This window comes from Melozone crissalis, unplaced genomic scaffold (genome assembly GCF_028551555.1).
Source record: "Melozone crissalis strain CALT ecotype California unplaced genomic scaffold, PUWL_Pcris_2 ptg000032l_1, whole genome shotgun sequence".
NCBI lineage: Eukaryota > Metazoa > Chordata > Aves > Passeriformes > Passerellidae > Melozone > Melozone crissalis.
The window spans coordinates 1,226,198-1,248,000 of record NW_026535810.1 but is presented as its reverse complement, the minus strand read 5'-3'; the positions used below and the strand labels follow the sequence as shown (position 1 = coordinate 1,248,000).

The 21,803-nt window shown below is 53.3% G+C and overlaps 2 protein-coding genes across 2 annotated transcripts; one reads left to right on the top strand and one right to left on the bottom strand.

Moving 5' to 3' along the window:
- The first annotated feature begins 4,941 nt into the window (after window positions 1-4,941).
- Window positions 4,942-6,419, top strand: LRRC3C (leucine rich repeat containing 3C). The gene has a single exon (XM_054281675.1). The coding sequence runs from the start codon at window positions 4,954-4,956 to the stop codon at window positions 5,749-5,751; it is 798 nt and encodes a 265-aa protein (XP_054137650.1). The 5' UTR covers window positions 4,942-4,953; the 3' UTR covers window positions 5,752-6,419.
- Window positions 6,420-12,746: 6,327 nt separating this feature from the next.
- Window positions 12,747-18,200, bottom strand: ZPBP2 (zona pellucida binding protein 2). Its single transcript, XM_054281345.1, has 8 exons — window positions 18,119-18,200; window positions 17,203-17,280; window positions 16,601-16,726; window positions 16,132-16,293; window positions 15,199-15,417; window positions 14,148-14,233; window positions 13,385-13,562; window positions 12,747-12,847 (listed from the first exon to the last, which is right to left on the bottom strand). Exons 1-8 carry the CDS (start codon window positions 18,198-18,200, stop codon window positions 12,747-12,749), a joined length of 1,032 nt encoding a protein of 343 aa, XP_054137320.1.
- Window positions 18,201-21,803: the final 3,603 nt, after the last annotated feature.

Below are 21,803 nucleotides of genomic sequence, written 5' to 3'. Positions count from 1 at the left end.
CCGCCGCGGCACGCCGGGAGCTGTAGTCCGGCAGCAGCGGGAGAGGCGGGGCCGCCATGGGAACTGGCGGGAGCGGCTCCGGGAAGGGCATCGGGGGATGCACCGAGCCCCGCTCCGCTCACAGGGGACCCCAGACCCCGCTGGGTGCCTCCAGCCGGCCCGGGGAGGGTGGGCTGCCCCTTCTGCCGCTTCTCCCAGGGGAAATCCGAGGGTGGGGGAACGCTGGGGCTGCTTCCAGCCGGAGCTGTGGCTGCTCCATCCCTGGAGGTGTGCGAGGCCGGGTTGGACAGGGCTTGGAGCGATCTGGGGGGCTGGAATGCGTCCCTGCCCATGGCATGGGATGGGACTGGGTGTTTTTTAAAGTCCCTTCCCACCCAAACTACTCTGATGCCGTGATAGCAGGAAAATCCCAGCGGCAGCATTGTGCAGACAGCCCGGGCAGGCCGGCAGCGCTGCAGGACACCCAGCCAAGGTCGGCGCTGGGAGCGAGCGCAGGATTCCAGCGCTGGAGCGCGGGGGAGACCATCTGGCTCCGCTTTTGTTTGCACAACCATCAAAGCTCATCGCGTGGGGCTGGCACGGCCCACGGGTGCCGCAGCCATCTGTGCAGGGCTCTGTGAGTGCCGCTGCCGGCTCTTCCAGCAGCAGAGGGGCAGCATCGGAGCCGCTTTGGGCTGCAAACCCCCTGCCCAGAGCCCCTGGCAGTGTGTGAAGCCCGAGCCAGGTGCTCCCGGCTGCCCGCGGCTCTGCCGGTGCCACTCTGTGCCCCCCGAGCTGGCACAGCCACTGTGCTCGGCACAGCCCACGCTGGGTTTTGGTGTTGGCCCAGGTGGAGTCACAGCGATGTCGAGGTTCCCTGAGTGCCCCTGTGCCTCCACTCTGAGCTGTTTGTCCTGACCCTGTCTGCATCCATCCTGACAGGGCACGGCCAGAGCACGGAGCCCCCGCGGGCTGCCAGGGTGTCACATGTTGGCACCGCGCTGCTGGCAGGGCACGGGGTCACTGCCGGAGCCAGAGCTCAGCAGTGTCTGCCTCCAGAGGGCTTTGGGCACGGAGAGACGCAGATTCGGGGTGAAGCAGATGAAAGGCCGCTGATTGCCACCCGCCAGAACCGCGGTGTCCCCGCCCGGCTCCTCTGCGGTGCCCTCTTGGCAGGGCGCGGTGCGGGGATGCCGGTGCGGAGGCGGGGGATCCCACGGGATCCGCTCCTGCTTTGCAGGAGATCCACGCACGCACAGCAGGCTCTATTTTTATCCTGCTCCTGCCTGACTGAGCATCTCTCTGCGCGGTGACATCTAATTTAGCAGCTTCCCCGCACCCCGCTGGCTCCGCACGTGAGGGGGAAGCACAATGCAGCAGCTATTTTTAAACGCCCATAAATATTCATCTCTCTCCGTGATGCAGCAGCCGCCGCTGCCGGTGGAGCGCGGGGGGGACCCGACCCCGCTCCTCGGGCTCCCCACACCGCGTTCACCCGCCCAGGGAACACCGGCACCGGGGGCGGGGAGTTCCCTGGGGGGGGGGGGGTCCGGTCCCATCCGCTCACCGGCAGCTGCAGCCGCGTTCCCCCCGTGCTCAGGGGCTGTTCCCGTGTGGATTCCTAGGCCTCGTTCGCTCCCAGCCCTGCCGGTGCCGGGCCGTGCTCAGCTCCCGCTCTGCCGCTGCCGGTCCCGGTGTCCGGTTGATGCCGCTTATATTTAGCTCCGTGGTGGTTGCTATTTTTAGCCGTCCTGCGGTGGGAAGGGTCCGCGTGGGTCGCGCTGCACTGCAGGTTTTGTGCTGTGGGTGCCGCGTGGGACCCCCGTGGGGTGCAGCCCCGGGGCTGCTCCCGCTGCCGGGATCACCCACGGCCTCTCCGGTCCCAGCTCGGTCCCCCCACGCACCTGCCTGTCACCCTGGCCCCGTCCCGCGGCGTGGGGCTGTGTCACCGGAGCCACCACATCCCAACACGCCCATCCCTGCTCCCGGCAGCGCTGGGAACGGGGATGGGCAGCGCGGGGCTGCTCCGCTCCCCGGGCGAACCGGGAGATGCCAGAGGAGCGCTCAAGAGCACCGAGTGTGGCTGCCCGCTGTCCCGGGACAGCCCTGCCCGGTGAGCCCGCCATGGCGCTTGGCTATGGGCATGGAAACATCAAAAAGACCTCTAAGATCCAACCAACAACCAAGCATTGCCACTTTCACCACTAAACCATGTCCCCAAATATACATCCCCAGGTTTTTTGAACACTTCCAGACCCAGCAATGGCCGGGCCCCGGGGAGCGCGGGGGTCTCTGGGGAGGATCTGTCCGCTGCCAGGTCTGGCTGCCGTCAGGTTGCCTTTTCCTAATTGAAGCGAGATCCAGGCCAGGCGCCTCCTAAACGTTTTATCCCCGCACAGCAGCGGGAGAACGTCAGTGCCCGGGGCCGGGCTCTCCCGCCGCGGAGATCCCAGACCGGGGCAGCGGGAGCCGCGTCCCTCCCCGGGGCCCGGTAACGGCGGCCGCTCTCCATGGTCCTGAGCCAGACTCGCCGGTGCCCCGGGGCGGCGGGACCCCGAGCCGCAGCCCAGCCCGGCGGCCCCAGCCCGGAAAGCCGGGGCTGGGCTGGGGACCCACTGCGGTTCCCCCGGATCTCGCCCCGCCCGGTGCCACCGGCGCGGGTCGGGTTTCCCCGAGTAAGCGATGCCGGTGCGCGACGGGGGGGGCACCGTGACCCCCTCGGAGTGGGAGTAGGGGGGTCCTGCTCCCCACGAAGGGATGAGGGGATTCCTGGGGGGTTGCGGGGGCAGCACCGGGGGACACCGAGGGCCCGGGGGCCGGAGTTCGGCGGGGGCCCGAGGGGGCGGCGGCCATGGAATGTCCCGGGACACCCTGGCCCCAGCTGCCCCCGGTTCGGGGGTCTCGGCAGCTCCTCACTGGGTCTCTCCGGTGTTCTTCCCGCGCTTCCCGGTGTGAGGACCCAGAGCAGCGCTTCTGCCGCGGGGCTCGGAGCTGGGAAGGCTTCGGGCGCGGGGCCGAGGGTGCTCGGCGCTGCACGGCCCCCCCGGCGGGGCGGGTCGGGGGCGGGGAGCCCCGGGGAGGCCCGGGCGGAGGATCCCGCCCACCGGCCCCGCCGCCGCCGCCGGCTCCGGGGCCGCCGCGCTGCGCGGGGCGCGGCCGCTCCGGCCCGGGGCGCGGGGCCGCTCCGCCGCCGGAGGCTGCACAGGCAGGTGAGTCCGCAACGGGACCTCCGGTGGGGCGGGAGGCGGGGAGGGGAGGGCCGGCAGCGCCGCGCAGAGCGGAGCTTCCCCCGGGGAAGCACCGGGGCTTCCCTCGCCTGCGACGCCCCCGCTGCCAAGCGGGGCCGGGGGGATTCCCGGGCATCCCCGGGCTCACGGAGAATCCTGGCGTCCGCATTGCCCCCGGCTCCTCAACAGCATCTCCTGGCGCTGGTTCGGGCTGGGGATCCCCGCGCCCTGTTGCGGGCTGGGAAACCCGCGCTGGGGCAAGGGCTGGCTCGTTGTCGTCGCTGCCGTTTCTGGTCCGCGTCCCACCCGCAGGGGAGTCCCGGTTCCGTGGATGAAGCAGCCCCCTCCCGGGACACCGGGTCCCGGCTCATGCCGGTGGTTTCCCGGGCAGCGGGTACACGGAGCTGTGTTTGTCCCAGGTTACCTCTGTCACACCCGGGGGCTGGTGCAGTGTGGGCTCCGGGGTCCCGGTGCCCTTGGTGTGCCCTGAGCTCTGGTTCCCCCTCAGGACCCTCCTGGATCGCGGGGCTCCGGCAGCGCAGGCTGAGCTGTGCACAGGTGTGACCTTGGGGTGTGTCGGCGTGGCAGGGCTGTGTGACAGTGCCCAGCGCCCGGCTGCTCTCCTCCTGTGCTTGGGGACCACCCTCTGGTGGCCGCCTCTGCAGCACACCGAGGAGCCCCGCTCAGCGCCCCGAGGCGGCTTTGCCGGTGTTGGGGTGCTCCGGGGAGCAGAGGGACCAGAGGCAGCTTTGCTGGTGGAATAGCTAGGGGCTCCCGCAGCTCTGCCCGGCCGGCTGACACAGGTGCCTGTTGGCGCCAGTGGCTTCGATTTTGGGATGGTGGGAGAGCACCTGGATCCTGTCCCCAGGGCTGCTCTGCCACCACCGGCATAGGGACAGGTTGGGACCCCTGGACGTGCTGGGAGCCAGGGCTGGGAGAGCCGGGCAGCGCTCGGAGCGCTCAGACACGGCCCTTATCTGCTACCACCACCCTGGGAACTCGTTGCACGCTCAGCTCCAGTGAATTTCCTTTTTCTGTTTTTGTTTCTTTCCTGCTGACGCTTTTCCCCTCCGGAATCAAGGGCTGGATGGGGCCCATGGTTACAGGGTGGTGTGAGCAGCCCGACCCCACGGTGGGGTGGCAGCGGGCAGAGCACAGCAGCACCCACCTGTGCCGGTCCCCTCGAAAGGAGAAAACCCGCGTGTGCCCCGGGCGCTCCCGGAGAGTGGAGCCGGGAGCAGGAACCTGCTGAGCCGCTGCCTGCTCGTGTTTTCCGTGGCATTCCCCGGGGGCCGCCTGCAGCGGCCGCTCGCCCGAAGCCGGGGCTCGCTCTGGTGCGTCCTCCGGCCGCCGCAGGATGCATCGGCCTCCTGCGAGCAGCGATCGCGGCGCCGTGACCTTGGCAGGGCGGGAGCTCACCCCGCCTCTGGCTCAGCCCGAGCGCCTCCGGTTGTTAGAGCCCAGCTGCCGGCGCAGGAGACGTGCCCAGCCCCTGGGGCCTGATCCTGCCACGCAGGAGCCCAGAGCGAGGTGATGGCCGCGCATGGGGGAAAGTGTGAGCCATGACAGCTGTCCTGGTCCCCATCCTTGTCCCTGCTTCATGGCCAGGGTCAGGTGTGGTGCCCACAGACAGCTCAGTGACAGTTCTGCCCCTGTCTCAGCCTGACATTGTCCCCTTGTTGTCCCTGTCTCAGATGTGCCAAGTCCAGCTGAAGCACTGTGGGTGTGAGGAAGGCAGTGCAGCACCATGACTGCGGCACAGGGGGTTCTCCTCCGCCCCATCACCATGGGACTGCTCCTGCAGAGCCTCTTCCTCCTCCTCCTCCTTCTCCTGGGCTCCTGCCTGCACCCAGCCGCTGCCTTCCCCAAGGGCTGTTACCCCTCAGAAGAGGAGGGGCTGAAGACCTTTCGCTGCAGCAACGCTCAGCTGACCGAGGTCCCCAGGGACATCCCCAACGACACCAACAAACTCTACCTGGACTTCAACCAAATCCCCTTCCTGCCTCGCGATGCCTTCCGGGACCTGCCGCTCCTGCTGGAGCTGGACCTGTCCCACAATGCCATCGCCAGAATTGAAACTGAGGCTTTCCAGGGCCTGGCAGAGCACCTGCACTCCCTGGACTTGTCTTCCAACAGGCTGGTGTCGGTCAGCAAAGACGCCTTTAGCAACCTGAAAGCCAAGGTGAACCTGTCCCACAACCCCTGGCTGTGTGACTGCCGGCTGCAGGAGCTGATCCGTGCCGTGGAACTGGCGGCTGAATCCTCGGGGGGCATCGTGTGCGACTCCTCCACGCAGGAGGAGCACGTGGGCAAAGCTTTCCTGCAGGTCATTGCTGACACAGATCTCTGCAACGTGTACAAGAAGACCACGGACATCGCCATGCTGGTCACCATGTTCGGCTGGTTCGCCATGGTGATTTCCTACCTGGTTTATTACGTCAGGCAGAACCAGGAGGACGCCCGGCGGCACCTGGAGTATCTCAAGTCACTGCCCAGCAAACAGCGGCGGTCGGAGGAGTCGTCCACCATCAGCACTGTGGTGTGAGCACGGCATCCTGCAGGACATGGGGACGTGTGGAGCTGGGCACCAGCCACTGGCATCGCACAGAGATACTCCTGGGTTTGTTCTGTTCTCCTCCTGGAAGCAGCAGCCACGGCTGATGAGTCCCTGGCTCTGTGGCTGAGGTCAGGGATGGGTATCAGACATGAGCATGGAGGATCCGCAGCATCCTCCCAAGTTATGGAGGACTGGAGCAACCCAGAGCATCCCCTTGGCATGTGGCCATTGCTCTGACTGACTTGGACATTTGGACTTCATCTCAAACTTTTTATATTCCTTTGCAGAGATCCCTTGGGGCATTATGGAATCGGTGTTTTCATCTCTCCCCGGCTCCCCCTTGGCTGCCCAGGGGATGGTACGGCAGTCCAGGGCAGCCTGGGCCTGGATCCCTGCTGGGAGGGCACTGGGGAGGAGCAGTACGGGTGCAAGGCCAGTGTCCTGCCAGGTCACTGGCCCTGGAGGGTCAGCGGGACCAAGAGGTGGGGCAGGGGGTGGGGACACCGGTTGGTGCCGCCCCATCTTCCGTTTCATCTCCCTGCCCCTTTCCGGGCACTCAGGCCAGGTGGGGCAAGGGGCATGGGTGTCACCACTCGGACGTGGAGTCACTGATGGGCAAACCCAGGACCTTTCCCCTCGGAGTGTGGGGAACAAGAACCAAACGGGGAATGAGCTCCTTTGGGGCTGCCAGGAGGGGCAGCTGGGGGTCCTGGCTGTGGCTCCAGCCCTGCCGGGACATTTGGGGTGTGGGAGTCCCCTCGGTGCTTTGGGGGCCATGAGGGAGGGTGTTGGCAGTGCCCTTGGCCATCTGCTGGTGTCCCTGCCGGAGGGGAGCTCCCACCTCACAAGCTGCTGACCGGTCACTGTGATGGGGAGCAGGATGGAGGGAGCTGCCATGGCTCCTCTGTCCTCTCCCCACCCCTGCACTGCTGTCAGGAGCCTGAATCTCCCCTAAAATATCCCAAAGTCCCTTCTTGACATTTCCAGTGTTGGGCTGCAGGTTCCTGGTGGCAGTGGTGGAGGCGATGCTGAGCACAGGGCTGGCACAGGCAGGGGTCAGTGCCCACTTTGGGCATGCAGGGCCCAAATGGCAACTCAGAGCAAAACCAGAGAGTCCCAGACTCTTCCACCTGCCTGTCTGGCCTCTGGGACATCTAGTTTTGCTGGTTTTGGCCTTTTTTTAAACCAACTAATGCTAAATTGCCTTAACTCAACAAGAGTACCAACCAAAGCTGCTGGAAGCCCCTCTGTAGCGGGCCAGAGCTGCCTTGTGGGCAGGCCCAGCCTCAGCCCCTGGTGTGGGCAGCTCCAGCCCTGCCTATGCCACCCTCATGCCCCGGTGCTGGTGGGAGCAGGAGCAGGGTCCGCCCTTCCACAAGTGCCTGATTCCAGCACAGAGCAGGAGCTCTGCAACGCACAAACACCTCAGCCCCAGCTCCCATCCGGGCGTTCCCGCAGCCCCACGGCAGCTCCTCCCCTCTCTGCAACCGGCTGAGGAGCAAAGGGGATGGGGGGGACCCCACTGAGCCCCCCAGGCTGCTCCGCCCAGGCCACCGCTTGTGCCGGGACCACCCGACCCATCTGTGTTTGGGTTAAGGGACATTTTAGTTCTTTATACGACAATAAAGTTGGCTTTTACTTTGGAGCCGGTGGCCGGCGTGTGCTGCTGTGTGTGTCTGTGGGTCACCGGGCCCTGGTGACGTTGTGTGGCAGCAAAGGAAGGACGGAGGTGCCCGCGACAGGCGGTGGCGGTAGCAGAAACAGGACACCCGTCCCTCCGGTAACCCTGCCCCGGCCTTCAATAATGAACAGCCGGGCTCGGCTCGGCTCGGGTCGCTGGCACGGTGCCGGTCCCCGCGGCACCCAGGACACCGTGGGGCGCTTTCCCAGGGCTCTGCTCCGCTGCCTGCCCTGCCGTGCCCATCGCGGGGTACCCGGGCAGGGAGGGACAAGCCCTTCCAACCCCACGGTCCCCACAAGAGGCCTCTCCGGTCACAGCCCCGTCCCGGTTTGCCGTCGCCTCTCCCCGCGCGATCCGTGCTGGAGTCTTGTGCCATGGAAGGTGAAAGCCGGGCCCTAACGCAGAGTGACAGCTCCCGCTCGTGGGACATTAACCTTGTTTGTCACTCGGCTGTCTCCAGACGCAGACCCCGGGCTCTGGAGCAGATGGCTGCTGTCCCCGCTCCGGTCACTCCCTGGGGATCCTCCTCCCGCGGCTCCCGGAGCAGCTGGGAGGGCTGGGGGACACGCAGGACACGTGCCCGCAGCTGCCACCCTGCCCGTGGCTCCCTGGAGTCCTGCAGGTGTCCCCTCTCACGGGGCTGGATGATGCCGAGTCCCCCGAGGTCAGTCCTGCTCTGGATCCTGCCTCTGGAATTGCTTGGATGGAAACCATCAGGCTCATTCCAGCCCACACTGATGAGCACGGGGGAAAGGAAGTGGATTCCAGAGGTTTGTCTGGCTGTGGAACAGCCTGTGTGGGTGTACAGGGGGATAAAATACACAAGGAGTCTAACAAAAAAATCTGCAGTGAGATTTGGGAAGGTAACTTGGTGTGGGATGGAATCGTGCTGGATTTAGGCCGTCAATACTGTCAGATATTTAATCAGGTGTGACAGGGAATGGGGAAGAACAGAAAAATGACTTTATGGGGATATTTCCTGGGGGTGCTGTGACCAACCTGGGCTCTCAGGAGCAGAGGACACAGCCTGCCAGATGCCTTCAGTCTCAAGGAGGGATTTTTCTCATCCCACTCTTTCCAGTTGTGAGGTGCTGTGGGGCCAGACCCTGCTGAGAGTGGGAGCTGGCACTGGCCACGGTGGGCACGAGGGGCTCAGCGTTAAAGGCAGCACTTCTCCTTCAGAAAATAATTAGAATCATCCCTTTTAATACCCCTCTCTGGGTAATTCATTTCCTGATGTAGATTTATCCACAGGGATCAGCAGCAGGAGAATTAACAGCGTGACCTCCTTCTGTGCGTTCCAGCACGCCGGTAAATCTCTGTTATTAACTTCCAAGGAGCTCTGCCTGCCCAGCCTGCTCTCCTCTGCTGTCCAGGATGGAGGAAAACGTGTCACTGGGGCAGGAGCTGTGACCTGAATCCTCCTGGCAGGGATGACTCTTTGCCTGAGATCACAGGGATGGAGGAGTGTTCCTAGGAAACCCCCAGGATGTGCCAGGTGGCAAGGGGGGTGCTTTGGGAGAAAGTTTGGGGAGGAAGTTTTGGGAGAAATTTTGTTTTCCCCTGCCTACAAGTGGAGTGTGTTCCCAGACTGCATCCTGAACTTTGAACTGATTCGATTTCCAAGAGGGAAGGAAGGATGTCTAATTGTTTAATTTCCACAATTAGAAAAATATTTATCGATAATTAGGAGCGATGGTAGCAATTATACTGGGATTAAAGCCAGGCTACACTTCATCACCCACCTTTCACTCAGGGACCTTATTTATTTCTTTCACCCCTCAAAAAATCCATGTACAGCTGCACTGCTGCCAATAATGAATCATCCTTGTTCACTGCCTGCACAGGACTCATTAATCCAATGATGCCAGTGGTTCTAGGAAGGCTGCTGGGCACATTGTGTGGTCACTGGGCATGAGCAGGAGAAAATTTAATTTCAGTGGGTAGGAAAATGAAGCAGAGCTAAAAATCACAATAGCACTTCCTGTGCCTGTGGTTGAGAGCTCAGAGGTTCAGCCAGCCACACGCTCCCCTCCAGACTCCCTGGTGATTTTCCCTCTCATCACTCGTCCAAGGCAGGCATGGCTGAGTCCAGGGAGCATTTTCCAACAGCTGTTCTTTTAGGATGAAGTTGTACCAATTAATAAAATTGTGTGACCCTCAAAGTTTTCACTCTCAGAAGGAAATGTTGTATTTCCAGGTATTTTTCCTGTCTTAGAAGGCCCAGGACCGTCAGCATCCATGGTCTGGGGCTCAGCTTCATCCTCCTGTGGAAGCATCAGGGACCTGTGTCTGTGGCACTTTCAGTGTCACCTGGGCACTCTTGGAACATCCTCAGCTCTTGGTCAAGCTTTGTTTTCAAGCATCTTTCCACCAAAATGGCTCCTGGTTGTGTCCTTGGAGGAATTCCTGGGGGATGGATTAGCCAGGGCTGCAGCACATCCATGCCAGGTGTGAGGAGTACCTGGGATGTGCCAATCCCTCCTGCTCTGCCTGCTTCCCACAGCCCCTCTCCTTATCTGTGAGCAGGGGCCATGAGTTGTGTCCTGGGCAGCTCTGTGGCTCCTTCAACTCCTCTTAGCTTAAATTTAGAGTAATTTGTGGGTTAATGAAGCTGCTGCAGGGAGTTACAAGAGAACTTTCCCACCGGAGCCAAAGTGTCACTGTCACCGATGGATGAGTCCCATCAGTGCCTGCAGCTCTGCAGTGAATGTTTGAACACGTGTTCCTTTAGTGTTTCTCAAGTGGGTTGTTCCAGGCAGCTCTGATGGGAAAACAATGGGCTGCAGCTTCCAGCTGGCAGATTATTCCTGTTATTTTTGCCATTTGTGGATGTTTCAAAGCTCTCATGTGCTGTCAGTACGTGCTGAGATCCAGGAGGTCTGTGTGGAGAAGTGGATGGGAAGTTTGAAGTTCTAAATTTATTTTTTGGGAGGACTCCTCAGTGTTCTCAAGGTGTTGTGATGGTCCTTAGCACAGAGTGAGGTTGGAGCTGTGGGACCAGGGCAGGTTTAAGTGGGGGTTCAAAGGGCTGAGCCTCACAGGGGTGATGGAGTTGCCTCACCTCGCCAACAGCATCAGGCACGGTCCAGATTTCTGTGATTCCTCCTGGAAAGCCAGGGCCAAGCAGAAGAGGAGGATTTGAGGAGGGTTTAATGCAGTGAGGAAAGATCTTGCAGAGCTGTTGCAGTTGTGGGAGATAGATGGGAACAGTTGAGGTGAGAGCTGCTCACAGGGATTTGTGCATCTCAAGGTGTGAGAGGGAAGAGAGAGGTGTGAGGGGTGGTGTCAGCCATGAAAAGCTCAGCTCCAGCTGGATGCAGAGGACTTTCACACAGGAAAGGTCAGAGAGAAGCCACTTCCTGTCAGGTTTTTATGAGTCTCCACAGAATTGCTGACATAAACTCCTTTGCAATGTGATACTTAAATATTTGAGCTATTTTTCCTGCTTTTAGAATCATAAAATTCCACGACGGTTTGGGTTGGAAGGGATATTAAAACTCATCAGCTGCACCCCCTGTCAGGGCAGAGACACCTTCCACCATCCCAGGCTGCTCCAAGCTCTGCCCAGCCTGGCCTTGGACACTTCCAGGGATGCAGGAGCAGCCACTGCTCCTCTGGGCACCCCCACGGGGAAGGACTTCCTCTGTGTAAAATTTTCCCACTCAGTTTGAGGCCCACTGAAGAAGTGAAGGTGCTGTAAGAGCTTTCAGGAGGGAGTACAGTTCATTTGTGACTCTCCATGGCACTTAGGAGGTACTTACAGCTTTTTTTTCCCCTCATAATTGATGCATGTGGCATTTCCTCCTGCTGAAATAGGGCAAGAGAAGCAGGCAGCACCGCTGAGCCTGGCTGCTTCATCTGTCTCAGCCTTTGCTGTGCACAGTGTCCAGTTGGCAGGCAGGATAATCAGCCCAAGGGCAGTGGAAATGCTCATTACAGCACACTTTATTCCTTAGTATTTAATAAGTAATGACTCTGAAAAGCTCGGAGCGGGGTCTGTGCCCGTGCTGTCTCCTGCTGTGTTCCTGTCACTATGGATAAGTTAAACTGGGTTGAATCTGGTCGATTTTTGGATGAATACTCACCAAGGAATTTCAAAATGTTGTAAGAAGTTAGGGTGGTTGAGTGGGAGATGCTTCTTTTGCTTGACTTAGTTTGGCTTTGTGAAAAAAGGAGGGAAGCTGGGCACTGCTTTCAAGAAACTGAGTTCTCTGATGTCCCTCAATAAAGTGAGTCTGGAAGGGAGGAACTCCCACAGGGAGCAGCTTAGAAAGCAGCTCTGAAAGCCAATGTTCCAGGAGCTGAGGCTCAGCTGGGGCTGGGGAACAGTTGGAGTTCCACATGAAGTTCTTGAGAGCGCTCAAATAATCTTTACTCACTCTGTGAGCAGGGTGATGGATCACTGCAGATCCAGCAGCTAACCTTCCAAAGCAGCTTGGGCTGAGGTTTCTCTGGGAAGAAAACGTTCCCATTAGCTCAGAGCTTTGGCAATTTGTATCATCCGGTGAACTGGTCAGGAATTCACAGCTGGTGTAAGAGGATTGGCTGTTCCTGCAGCACCTGGGGCCAGCCGGGCCCTGCACGAGGCTTTGGTGCAGCAGCAGGAGGAGGAAGAGTCTCTGCAGATTCTCTGCTTCCCTCTGGAATATTCCATCTTTATTCTGGGGACAAGGAGAGAACCATAACCTGGGTTCTTAATCCTCCTGAACACTGGGCTGTGTAATCTGTTACTCACCCTCTCTTTTGTCTTGGAGATTTGATTTTCCTTTCTGCTCATGTTCGGGCTGGAACATTTCAGAAACAGTGAAAGAAATGTGGGAAAAAAAAGAGCAGGGGGGAACGTAATGCTTTTAAATCCCAAAGATCAAATACTTCTGTTAATATCTGCTAGAAATTCCTCACAGAGATTTTGGCATATGCCAGTCTGGCACATAACTCCACCACAGCCACCTGCCATCCTGCCTGGAATTGTTTGCAGCTCCTTTGTGTTTTCTGAGCAGCACAAAGCTGTGGCGTGTCTGGTGTCACCACCAAGTAACAGACTCTGCACTAAGCCACGTGACAAACTTCCTTTTTTTCCCCATTTAATTAGTTTTCCTTGCATGAACACTGTGTTTTAAGCAGTGCTTTTTCCAGTCTAAGGGGTCCCTGAACACCGGAAAACCTAGGGGTGTATGAATGAGGATGTTTTGTTCCAAAGAGAAGGGAGGATTCCAGGATTGGCAGCTAAAATGAAAAGAACACCACAACACCAAGAATTCTTTCACAGCTGCTCTTTGGCTTTCCAGTCTGTGCCAGTTTAATGACAGGATTTTGCTCCATACGTACTGGCCTCAGGCCTGGCACAGGTCTGACACGTCACCTCATTGTTGGGACTGTAAGTTCCAGGAGCACAAACCACTGTGAAGAGAACAGAGTTGGGGTTCCAGCCACTTTCCCCCCATTTTAGGGGGACCACCAGACATCCCTGTGAGCCTTCCCAGTGCCCTATGGAAGCTCCAACCTTTCCAGAGCTCCCTGAGCCTCTGGCTAAATCCCCCCCAACTCCACATCCTGCAGCAGGTGCTACAAAAGAACTTGAAAAATCAGCAGAGAATTTTCTAGCGGAACTTCCATGAGGGGAATTGTTTCTTTTAGGCTTTGGATCCTGGGGATTGTCACTCACCAGTGACACCTGGAAGGAAAAGAACCCACTGCACTACTTCTACTTTGCTTGGAAATGCAATTACACCTGTGAATGCACTGACATGCTCCACTGGCTCATTTCCTATCATTACTTTATAACTGTAATGTGAATATCCTCCCAAAGGATGAACAGAAATATCCCTGCTTTTGACCCCAATATTTCCCTAATCCTCCCCAGAGCTCTGTGCCCAGCTCTAATCAGCTATATTTAAATCAATGAGCTATATTTAAAAGGATGGGTTTGATATTTACCACAGCAGCTGGCACAGTTCTGGTGGGTTTGGTGGTTTCTCCCAAAACCTGGCCGACAGCTGTCGATGGGAGTCATGGAGAAGCTGTTGTCCACGTACTGGATTGTAGGGACAGCCTGAAACTCAGACTTCAAAACGTGCTTTATCTGATGGAAAAACTTCCCAATTAGCTCTGCTGCCTAAAATGGAAAAATATTGGGGGAATAAAAGCATAGTTAGTTGATTTTTGTTGATTTAAAAATAAAAGGAGATATTTTCTAGCCCTGATTTCCACACACGGACTTGTCACCTTAACTGGGAGTGTTCCTTGGCTTCAAGGGGCCTGGATTCAGACCTAGGATGTGAGCTGATCCCACGATTTAGTATTTAGAAGGTAGAGAGAACAGATTTTAGAAATTGGCTACAGTAGACTTACTTTAAATTGCATTCCATTGACCAAATCATAAATCAAAATTTTCATTTAGAGGGCTGGAAGCTCAATATAAATAATAATGTTTATCCTTCTTTATTATTAGAAGCAAATACAAAGCAAGTAATGAGCCTGATGTTTTAACTGTTTTTTTGTAAAGCTATTTGTATCAATTTGACTTCTAAACCCATTTTTCTTCCTGAATGGAATTATTTTAAATCCATGAATCATCACTTACAATATTAATCCCACAAAATCTGGGTAAGGATGGATTACTAGCAGTCAGAACTGCAGGAGCTAAGGCAGAGGGGGGTGTTAAAGAGGCAGAGAGGACAAGAGGTGACTGACACAGAACCTGTCGGACTCTCTTGTTTGTCACATCTTCACAGTCATAAGGAAACTCCTGGCAAACTTCTTCCCATCCTGGTGCAAATGGATTGACTGTGGATGGAGGAAAAAAGATCCATAAAAAAGGGGAAAAATGATAGATTAGGTGCTTGTGGTTTCCATCCAGTTCCTTGCTTTGTTTAGTAGGAGTCAGAGGTCAATCAATGTAAAATTGGGGGGAAATACACTGAGCTGAGAGAATGGAATCAATGTCTCACACAGCAACCTCAGGGTCCTAAAAGGGCTGAAGTTTTATGTAAAATTAAAAATCTTTGGGTCATGAAAGTTTCTTTACTTCACATAGGGAAAAATATCCACAAAACTGTTCCATAACCTGTTGGATGGCCTCTCTTGGTGTGTGGTGAGAACAGATACAGGAGTGAACGTGGTCAGAGAATTAAAAAATAATTTCCTTCTCTCAGTGACAAACCACCTCTAACTCAGGGCAGCATCAGCTGATTTAACTTTTTGTGAAGTGAAACCACCTCAGTACTGCCATGAGGGAGCTGTGAGGCTCTTGCTTTAGCTCTCTGCAGTTTCCTAGAATCAAGCAAAAAATTCAAGGCTGGGCTGGATGGGACTTTCCAGCTGGTCCAGTGGAAGGTGCCTTGCCTATGGCAGGGAGGAACTGAATGAGCTTTAAGGTCCCTTCCTACCCAAATCATTCTCTGATTCTAAAACCAGAGTGCTCCCAGAATTACTAAAAATCAAATCCTGAAGATTTAAATATGACATTAGAACATATTATGGGCTGTCTCCTTCTGACAATCCTCTCTAACTTTGATAATCACAGCTCTCTCTAGGATTGCAAAAAGTTGAACGCTAAATTTAAGATTAAAACTGCGTTTTAGCTCCATCTGTGGGCAACAACAAAAAATACAGGGACTCCAAAAAAAAATCAAACCCGGAACAACTTTCAGAGGTGCCTTTTAACTCTGCTGATTTTCAGACATCATTTGTAGCACTCACAAGTTGCTCATAACAATAAACAATCCCTCCCAAACAAGCCCTGAAATTACCTAGAAAACTAACAAACAGCTCATACTGGAGGCCGTCCTTTGGTGTCCTGATAGAGTGGCACTTGTAGGATGACCCTGTGATGTGGCAGGTCAGGTGGGAGATGCTGCTGTTGAGGATTTTTTTTAATATGTTGATGAACAAGTCGTTGTTTTTCAGCCCGCAGCTCGTTGTGCTGAAGCGAACAGACACCTGATAGGCATGGTCAGCTTCCCTGTAGGCTGGGAGGAAATGGCTTGGGTGTGAATCTGGGGTGTAATCACAGATTGAATCTTAGATTATCAGTTTTAGTATCTGAAATATGGGCTTTAATTCAATAGTAAATAAATAAATAAAGCATTGTCATTAATTGTGTCATGACATGTTTGTCTGACTCAATAGTAAGAGATATTTTAGTTTGAAGTATACAGGAATTTGTGTACTTAATAGGGACTCTGTTCCCAATAATAAAAACAAAAAAAAAAAAGGAGGTAAAATGGCACAGAACCAGCCTGTCAGCAAAGCTGTGTGTCTGAAACAGATTGGTGCCAATTCTATGCAATTATGGTGTAGGAGTAATTTTATTATTATTTTAAAATTAGTGTTTCTCAAGCATTTTTTGGGTTGTTGTGTTGTGAGTGGGAAGTGATGTTGGTGAAGAGTGGTTACAAGAGATAGAAGGGGCTGGAGTGCAGATTTCAGAAAGCTCTGGAATTTTTGCAGTTAATTCTATACCTAAGGGTAGAGATTATTTTATTGCCATATATCCTTGGGAACATGAATATTAAACTTTTTCCCAAAATCATGAAAAGGTGCATATATGTCTATAAATAAAAAAAAAAAATTCTATTCTGGGCTAAAATTTTAATTATTTTGGTATTTTTTAATCAAGCCTTGCAATAAACACAGAGCTCACAAACCCACCAATATGCTTACGCCTAACTTAGCAATCTTACCATAAACCATGAATTTATAGGCCTCAACCATTTCTGTTTCTTCCTGTGTTGTGGTTTCGATGACTTTGTGGGAGAGAGTACAAGTGTAGGCACCAGACATTGGCACCATGAAACCCATCACCATCAGCTTCCCTGTCTCTGTCAGATTCACATAGCTTTGCCCTAAAATAGAAATATTGCATTACCAGAAATGTCCAATTTTTGATGCATTTAGAATATTTGAAGAAGAAATCTTGCCTCTGTGCATAATGATGCTGGTTCAAGCTAGCTTGAAATGATCTAAAATTTATGACTTTTAGGATTTACTACAAATTTCCTTTTTAGCAAAAGTATTTGTAACTTTTAGAGGGAGAAGGGAAATGGAGTTTAATGTCAGAACTTGTGGAAATATTTGGCAAAGGGCTAAGAAACCACTGGGGGGTGTGAATAGAAAGAAGATAAATATGTGATATTTTTAGTCTGAACTAACCTTGTAAAACTCTTCCATCTGGACCAGTCCACAAATAGTTGGGATCTATTAATCTTTCTTGAGAAAGAGCCAAATCCATACAGACCAGGAATGGGCTGTTTGCAAACACCTTAACATACACATTCACTGCAACACAGAATCAGGTAAATTATGTAAAATGCTGGCATTTAATGAATCACAAAAAAACCCCAAAAAAACCAACCTAATTGAAAATTGTGTCTAAAGTGTATTTTTCAGTTTTGGACTTGCAAAGTGTGATGTTAAAGATTAATCTCCATTTGTTCTTAATTAATATCCTGGAACTGTCCACAGTGTGGCTGGTGCTGACTGTTAGAGGGAGACACTTATGTCCCACACACAAACTGTAGTATAGGCATAAAAAAGCACCAGATTTTCAGTGAAACCCTCTTTTAGATGTTAAACTTTCATCAGTGCTTCCAGCAGCACTATGGGACAAAATATATTTCCACCCTCATCACCCTTTCTCTTGTTCCTACACATAAAATGTTCCATGTATCCTGGTGCTGCATAATGATCCTGAGGCTTAAAACTACAAATTCCAGTAAAAATTAAATTTAGATAGGAAAAAATGACAAGTTTACCTTCATGCCTGGTGTCACCATAAACTTCATTCTTTCCAATTAAATCAATAGATTGCTCTTCCTTCAGTTCTGCTCTCACTGCAGGGAAATGTAATTGGAATATTACATAGCAATCTAAATGTGTGATTGTTAATCCTTTATTTCACCCTGGCTTTTGTCACATTTTGTTATGAAGGTTTTTGTGACAAGAATCCCCAGAAGAGGCAGAAATTATTGAAAATAAGGGGTTTTTTTTTCAGGGGGCACACTGGGGTGGTCCTGCCTGATTGTTGTGTCCCAGGGTTGAGCCTGGGGGACAGTGGGGTGTCAGTGGAACCTATGACAACCCCTTTTAAAGGGCTTCATCTCCCACTCTGAGGGAAGGTTTTTAAGGGACATTTGTCCCACTCTGAGGGAAGGTTTTTCAGGGGCATTTGTCCCTCACAGTGGAGCAGTACCCACCAATGGGATCTTAATGGAGCCCACCTGTCCCCTCTTGATGGGCTTCATCTCCCACTCTGAGGGAAGGTTTTTTTGGGGACATTTGTCCCTCAGAGGGAAGGTTTTTTAGGGACATTTGTCCCCTCACAGTGGAGCAATACCCACCAATGGGATGTTAATGGAGCCCACCTGTTCCCTCCTGATGGGCTTCATCTCCCACTCTGAAGGAAGGTTTTTTGGGGGACATTTATCCCTCAGAGGGAAGGTTTTTTGGGGACATTTGTCCCTCGCAGTGGAGAGGCACCCACCAATGGGGTATCGCTGGAGCTCACTCTGTCCCCTGTTGAGGGGCTTCATCTCCCACTCTGAGGGAATATTCTATGGGGACCCCCCCAGCTCACCCGACGCGCTCTCACCCCCTCTACCACCCCCTGAGCGGACCAGCCTCACACCAACACATCCCCACAGCTTCTTCCCCACCCCTAGTCCCTCTCACCCCATCCTGCCGCCACCACCACGGCCGCCACGCCGAGGAGAACGCCCGGGGGGCAGCGGGGCCGCCCGCCGCCCCCCGCCATCCTCCCGCCGCCCCTCACAACGGCCGCGGCGGGCGCGAGGGGGCGCTAACGGCCCCCCCTCCCCCCGCCTCCAGCCCCGCGCGCGCTTGGCGCTTCCCGCCTTTTTTCCTCCCCTCAGGGCTGAGGGCGGGAAGGGTGGGGTGTCCCCGCCGGGGTCCCTCGCTCCTTCTCCGCTCCCTCGCCCACGCCCCGTGCTTTTTATACGGTTTAAAAAACATCCTCGCCAGCACTTCACTGAGATTTTTAAAGAGTATTTAATTTTGGGGAGGTTTTTTTGATGTTTTCTCGGTTTCGGGCCCCTGAGGCGCTTGGCAGCGAAGGACGGGCCCGGCCAACCCCTCCCGTCTCCGTTGTCACCCTTCAACCCCACATCGCTCCTCCACAGTGCGCAGTGAGCTGTGTTTTTGACTCTAAAGTGGTTTTTCCGGCTGTGGGACAAGGAGAGGGAAGTACAGAGGGACAAGGGGGGGAAGAGGCTCCATCATGGCTTGGTCTGTCAGTGCTCAACCTGCCCTGGGCTGTGGAAGGTGTCCCTGCCCATGGAGGGGGAGAGGGGGGGACTGGATGGGCTTTAAGTCCCTTTCAACCAAAACCACTCTGTGTTTCTGTCACTTGCTGTGAGAAAGACTGAAAGTAAGAGCTGGGCACATCCTGTGGCTTTTCCTCCTGAGGGGCTGTGAGTACTGGGTGTTCTCCAGCTGCAGGTTTCTGTAGAAAGTCATTACAGGACACATATTTTTCCACTGAAAAGCAAAAAAACCCATCCCTTTCAGCACCCAAAAGGGCTCCAAGAGAGCTGGAAAGAGATTTTGGACAAGGGTCTGAAGTGATAGGATAAGGAAAACAGTTTCAACTAAAATGGGGAGATTCAAATTGCATATTGGGAAGAAAATCTGATCTGTAAGGGTGGTGAGGTCCTGGAATGGATTTACCAGGGAAGTTGTCCCTGGAAATGTCCAAGGCCAGGTTGGACAGGGCTTGGAGCAACCTGGGATAGTGCAAGACATCCCTGCCATGGCAGGGGTGGAGCTGGGTGATTTTTAGATTTTAAAATCCCTTCCAACCCAAACTCCGGCAGGATTCCATGATTCTGCCACTTGTGACTAAAAGCAAACGCGGGCTAATAGCGTTGGCTTAAAAATGAACCCAAATGCCACAGTATCACTGCACGTTACTTTCAACTCAGTTACATGTTTTGGAAAACTTGCTATGTCTTTGAAACTTTTAAACATGTAACTATTTTGTTTCTAGAGCGGGTGATACAAAAACACTCCAGAATCTGCTGACAGGGCACGGAGGGTCCTCGCATTTGACTGCCCTGCTCACTCCGAGACACTCAAGACCAGAAACGGTGGCCAAGCCTCTGGAAATTAGCAAAATAGTATTTATTCTACCTACCTAGGTCATATTTATCACTCCAGACCATGCTAGTGTCCAAAAATGATGTCACAACATTTGCATAACAAATATGGAACAATCAACATGGGAATAAGAGTTATTTTTACAGAGAGCTGTGAAAGTTTTAATGCTTCTATGTAAAAACAGCACCTAAGTTATGAGTTTCCTTTAATAAAGAAAAGAAAAAAATTGGTAAAAATGCAAAAATAAAAGTGTGAAAAAGGAGGTATCAAGTTATTGATGGAAAACAGTTCTGCTCAAGTTTCTTCTTCCTTAGACCAACACATTAACTCAAGTGGTCAGTTAAAGTGTAGGAACTGTGTCAGGGTTTTCATTTTTAATGTCCTTGAGCTGCTGAGCAGGTCAGAACTGGGACCACCTCAGACAATCCCACGTTCCCATGTGCTGAATGTTTTCAGTTTTACTCAAAGTGAACATTTCACGCTGACACTGTGCAGGCAGAATGATTCAGTTTGTAACGTGTCTGCTACAAACGAGTCATATTTCAGCAGCCTCAGCTCCTAAGGATGTTTATAGCTCCTTTCAGGTCCTGCACAGCCTATCACTCCCCAGGTTGCTAATTATTATGAATTAGTAGCTCTACTATAAAGCTTTGGCTGCAGTTTCGGTTCTTTATAAACTCATAGTCAGTGTCTTTAGCCAAATGAGCAATTTATTTTCAATGCTATAATATTTCTAACTCCCAGACTGGTAAATTTTCATTATAGATTTGTAAGCTTTTAAAATTTTTTGTGGTGGGGGGGAGAAGGAGAATGGGTTATTTTTAAGAACAGGAAGTGTTGCAGGGAGGATTTAATAGGACAAAATGTGAATTCCGGTATCTATATTTGTGTTTAAAATCTGGATTATCGGGGTTTGCTTTGGGTAATTTTTTGTTTTTGTTTTGTTTTGTTTTGTTTTGGTGGGGGTTTTTCTGGTCAATAGAGTATCAGTAGGAAATTATAGAAAAGGACAAAAATCTGCAGTTGTAAACTTGATCATGGAGTGAGTAGACATTAAAAAGCTGAATATTTTATCCTAGGAAATATGTAGAGAGATTTCCAGGAGTGCAGAGTCAGGTAAAGGAGCTGTTGCAGGGCTCTGGAGAGCCTGCAGACCACAATTTCTGTTTCTGATCTTCAGGTGAGTGATCCAAAGGTGGGATCACACTAAGGAGGGTCACAATTAGCACTGGGATGTTTTTATTGGCTGGGAAAACCAGGCTTGTTTGATTTGTGCACTTAAAATAAAAATAGAATGAAGATACAATTGTTTCTCTGAGGGCAAACATGAGGGAAAGTAGGGATTTAAATCAGAGAATAAATCTGGCAGGAAGAGAAAATGGCTGTGGATAATCCTGGGATGGAAACCAGAGGCTTCTGATTGCTGCATATCAATCCCAGGTCTTCCTTAAAATTTGTAGAACCAGGAAACCTGCCTAATTAACAAATTATTCTGGGAAGGGGTTACAGAGATTAGGAATAGCCAAGAATTGCTTGATTATCCCACTTTTTTTTTTTTTTTAACATTTTATTTCTAGAATCTTTTTCCAAGCAATGGAAAAGCACCAGTGTAAGAAGCAGCCATTGGCACCACACAGGAAGTGAGTAGGAGAATCATGTTTCCATGTTGTTATCCTGCTCCTGATCTATGATAATTTCTGCTTGCTGCCTTTGGGTTTGGATCCAAGTGATGAGCTCAGATCCCGATTTCACTTCTCACTTCATCAACTGCTTTTGGGCCTGGAGTGACCCCTGAATGTCACCTGCTGCTACCCCCTATACTCAAAGCCCTGTTCAGGCCCAGTGTGGAATGAACTTCATTTTTGGAGTCTGTACTAGATGACTTCGAAATTCATATTTGTTCCATTTTATTGAAGAACTCTCTACTTTGATTTTCTGCTGAATAGCAACGCTGCTTTCTTAAGAAAACCATCTCCACCTAAGTTCTCTTTACTATTATCTCAGCCATAACTTTAACACACAATCCGAGGTGTGCCCATTCTGGGGATGAAAGTGGGTGGGGGCTCCCCCGATGGGGAACCCCCTGAGGGGTGAGGGTCCCCTGCGAGCGGCGCCTCCGAGGCAGGCGGGATCGGAGCCGGCACCGGGACCGGGTCCGCTCCTCTCGCCGCCGCCCGGCGCCGCTCTCCGCCCGCCGAGCGCCCGCCGGATGTCACGGTGACGGGCGGGAGGCGAGGCCGGT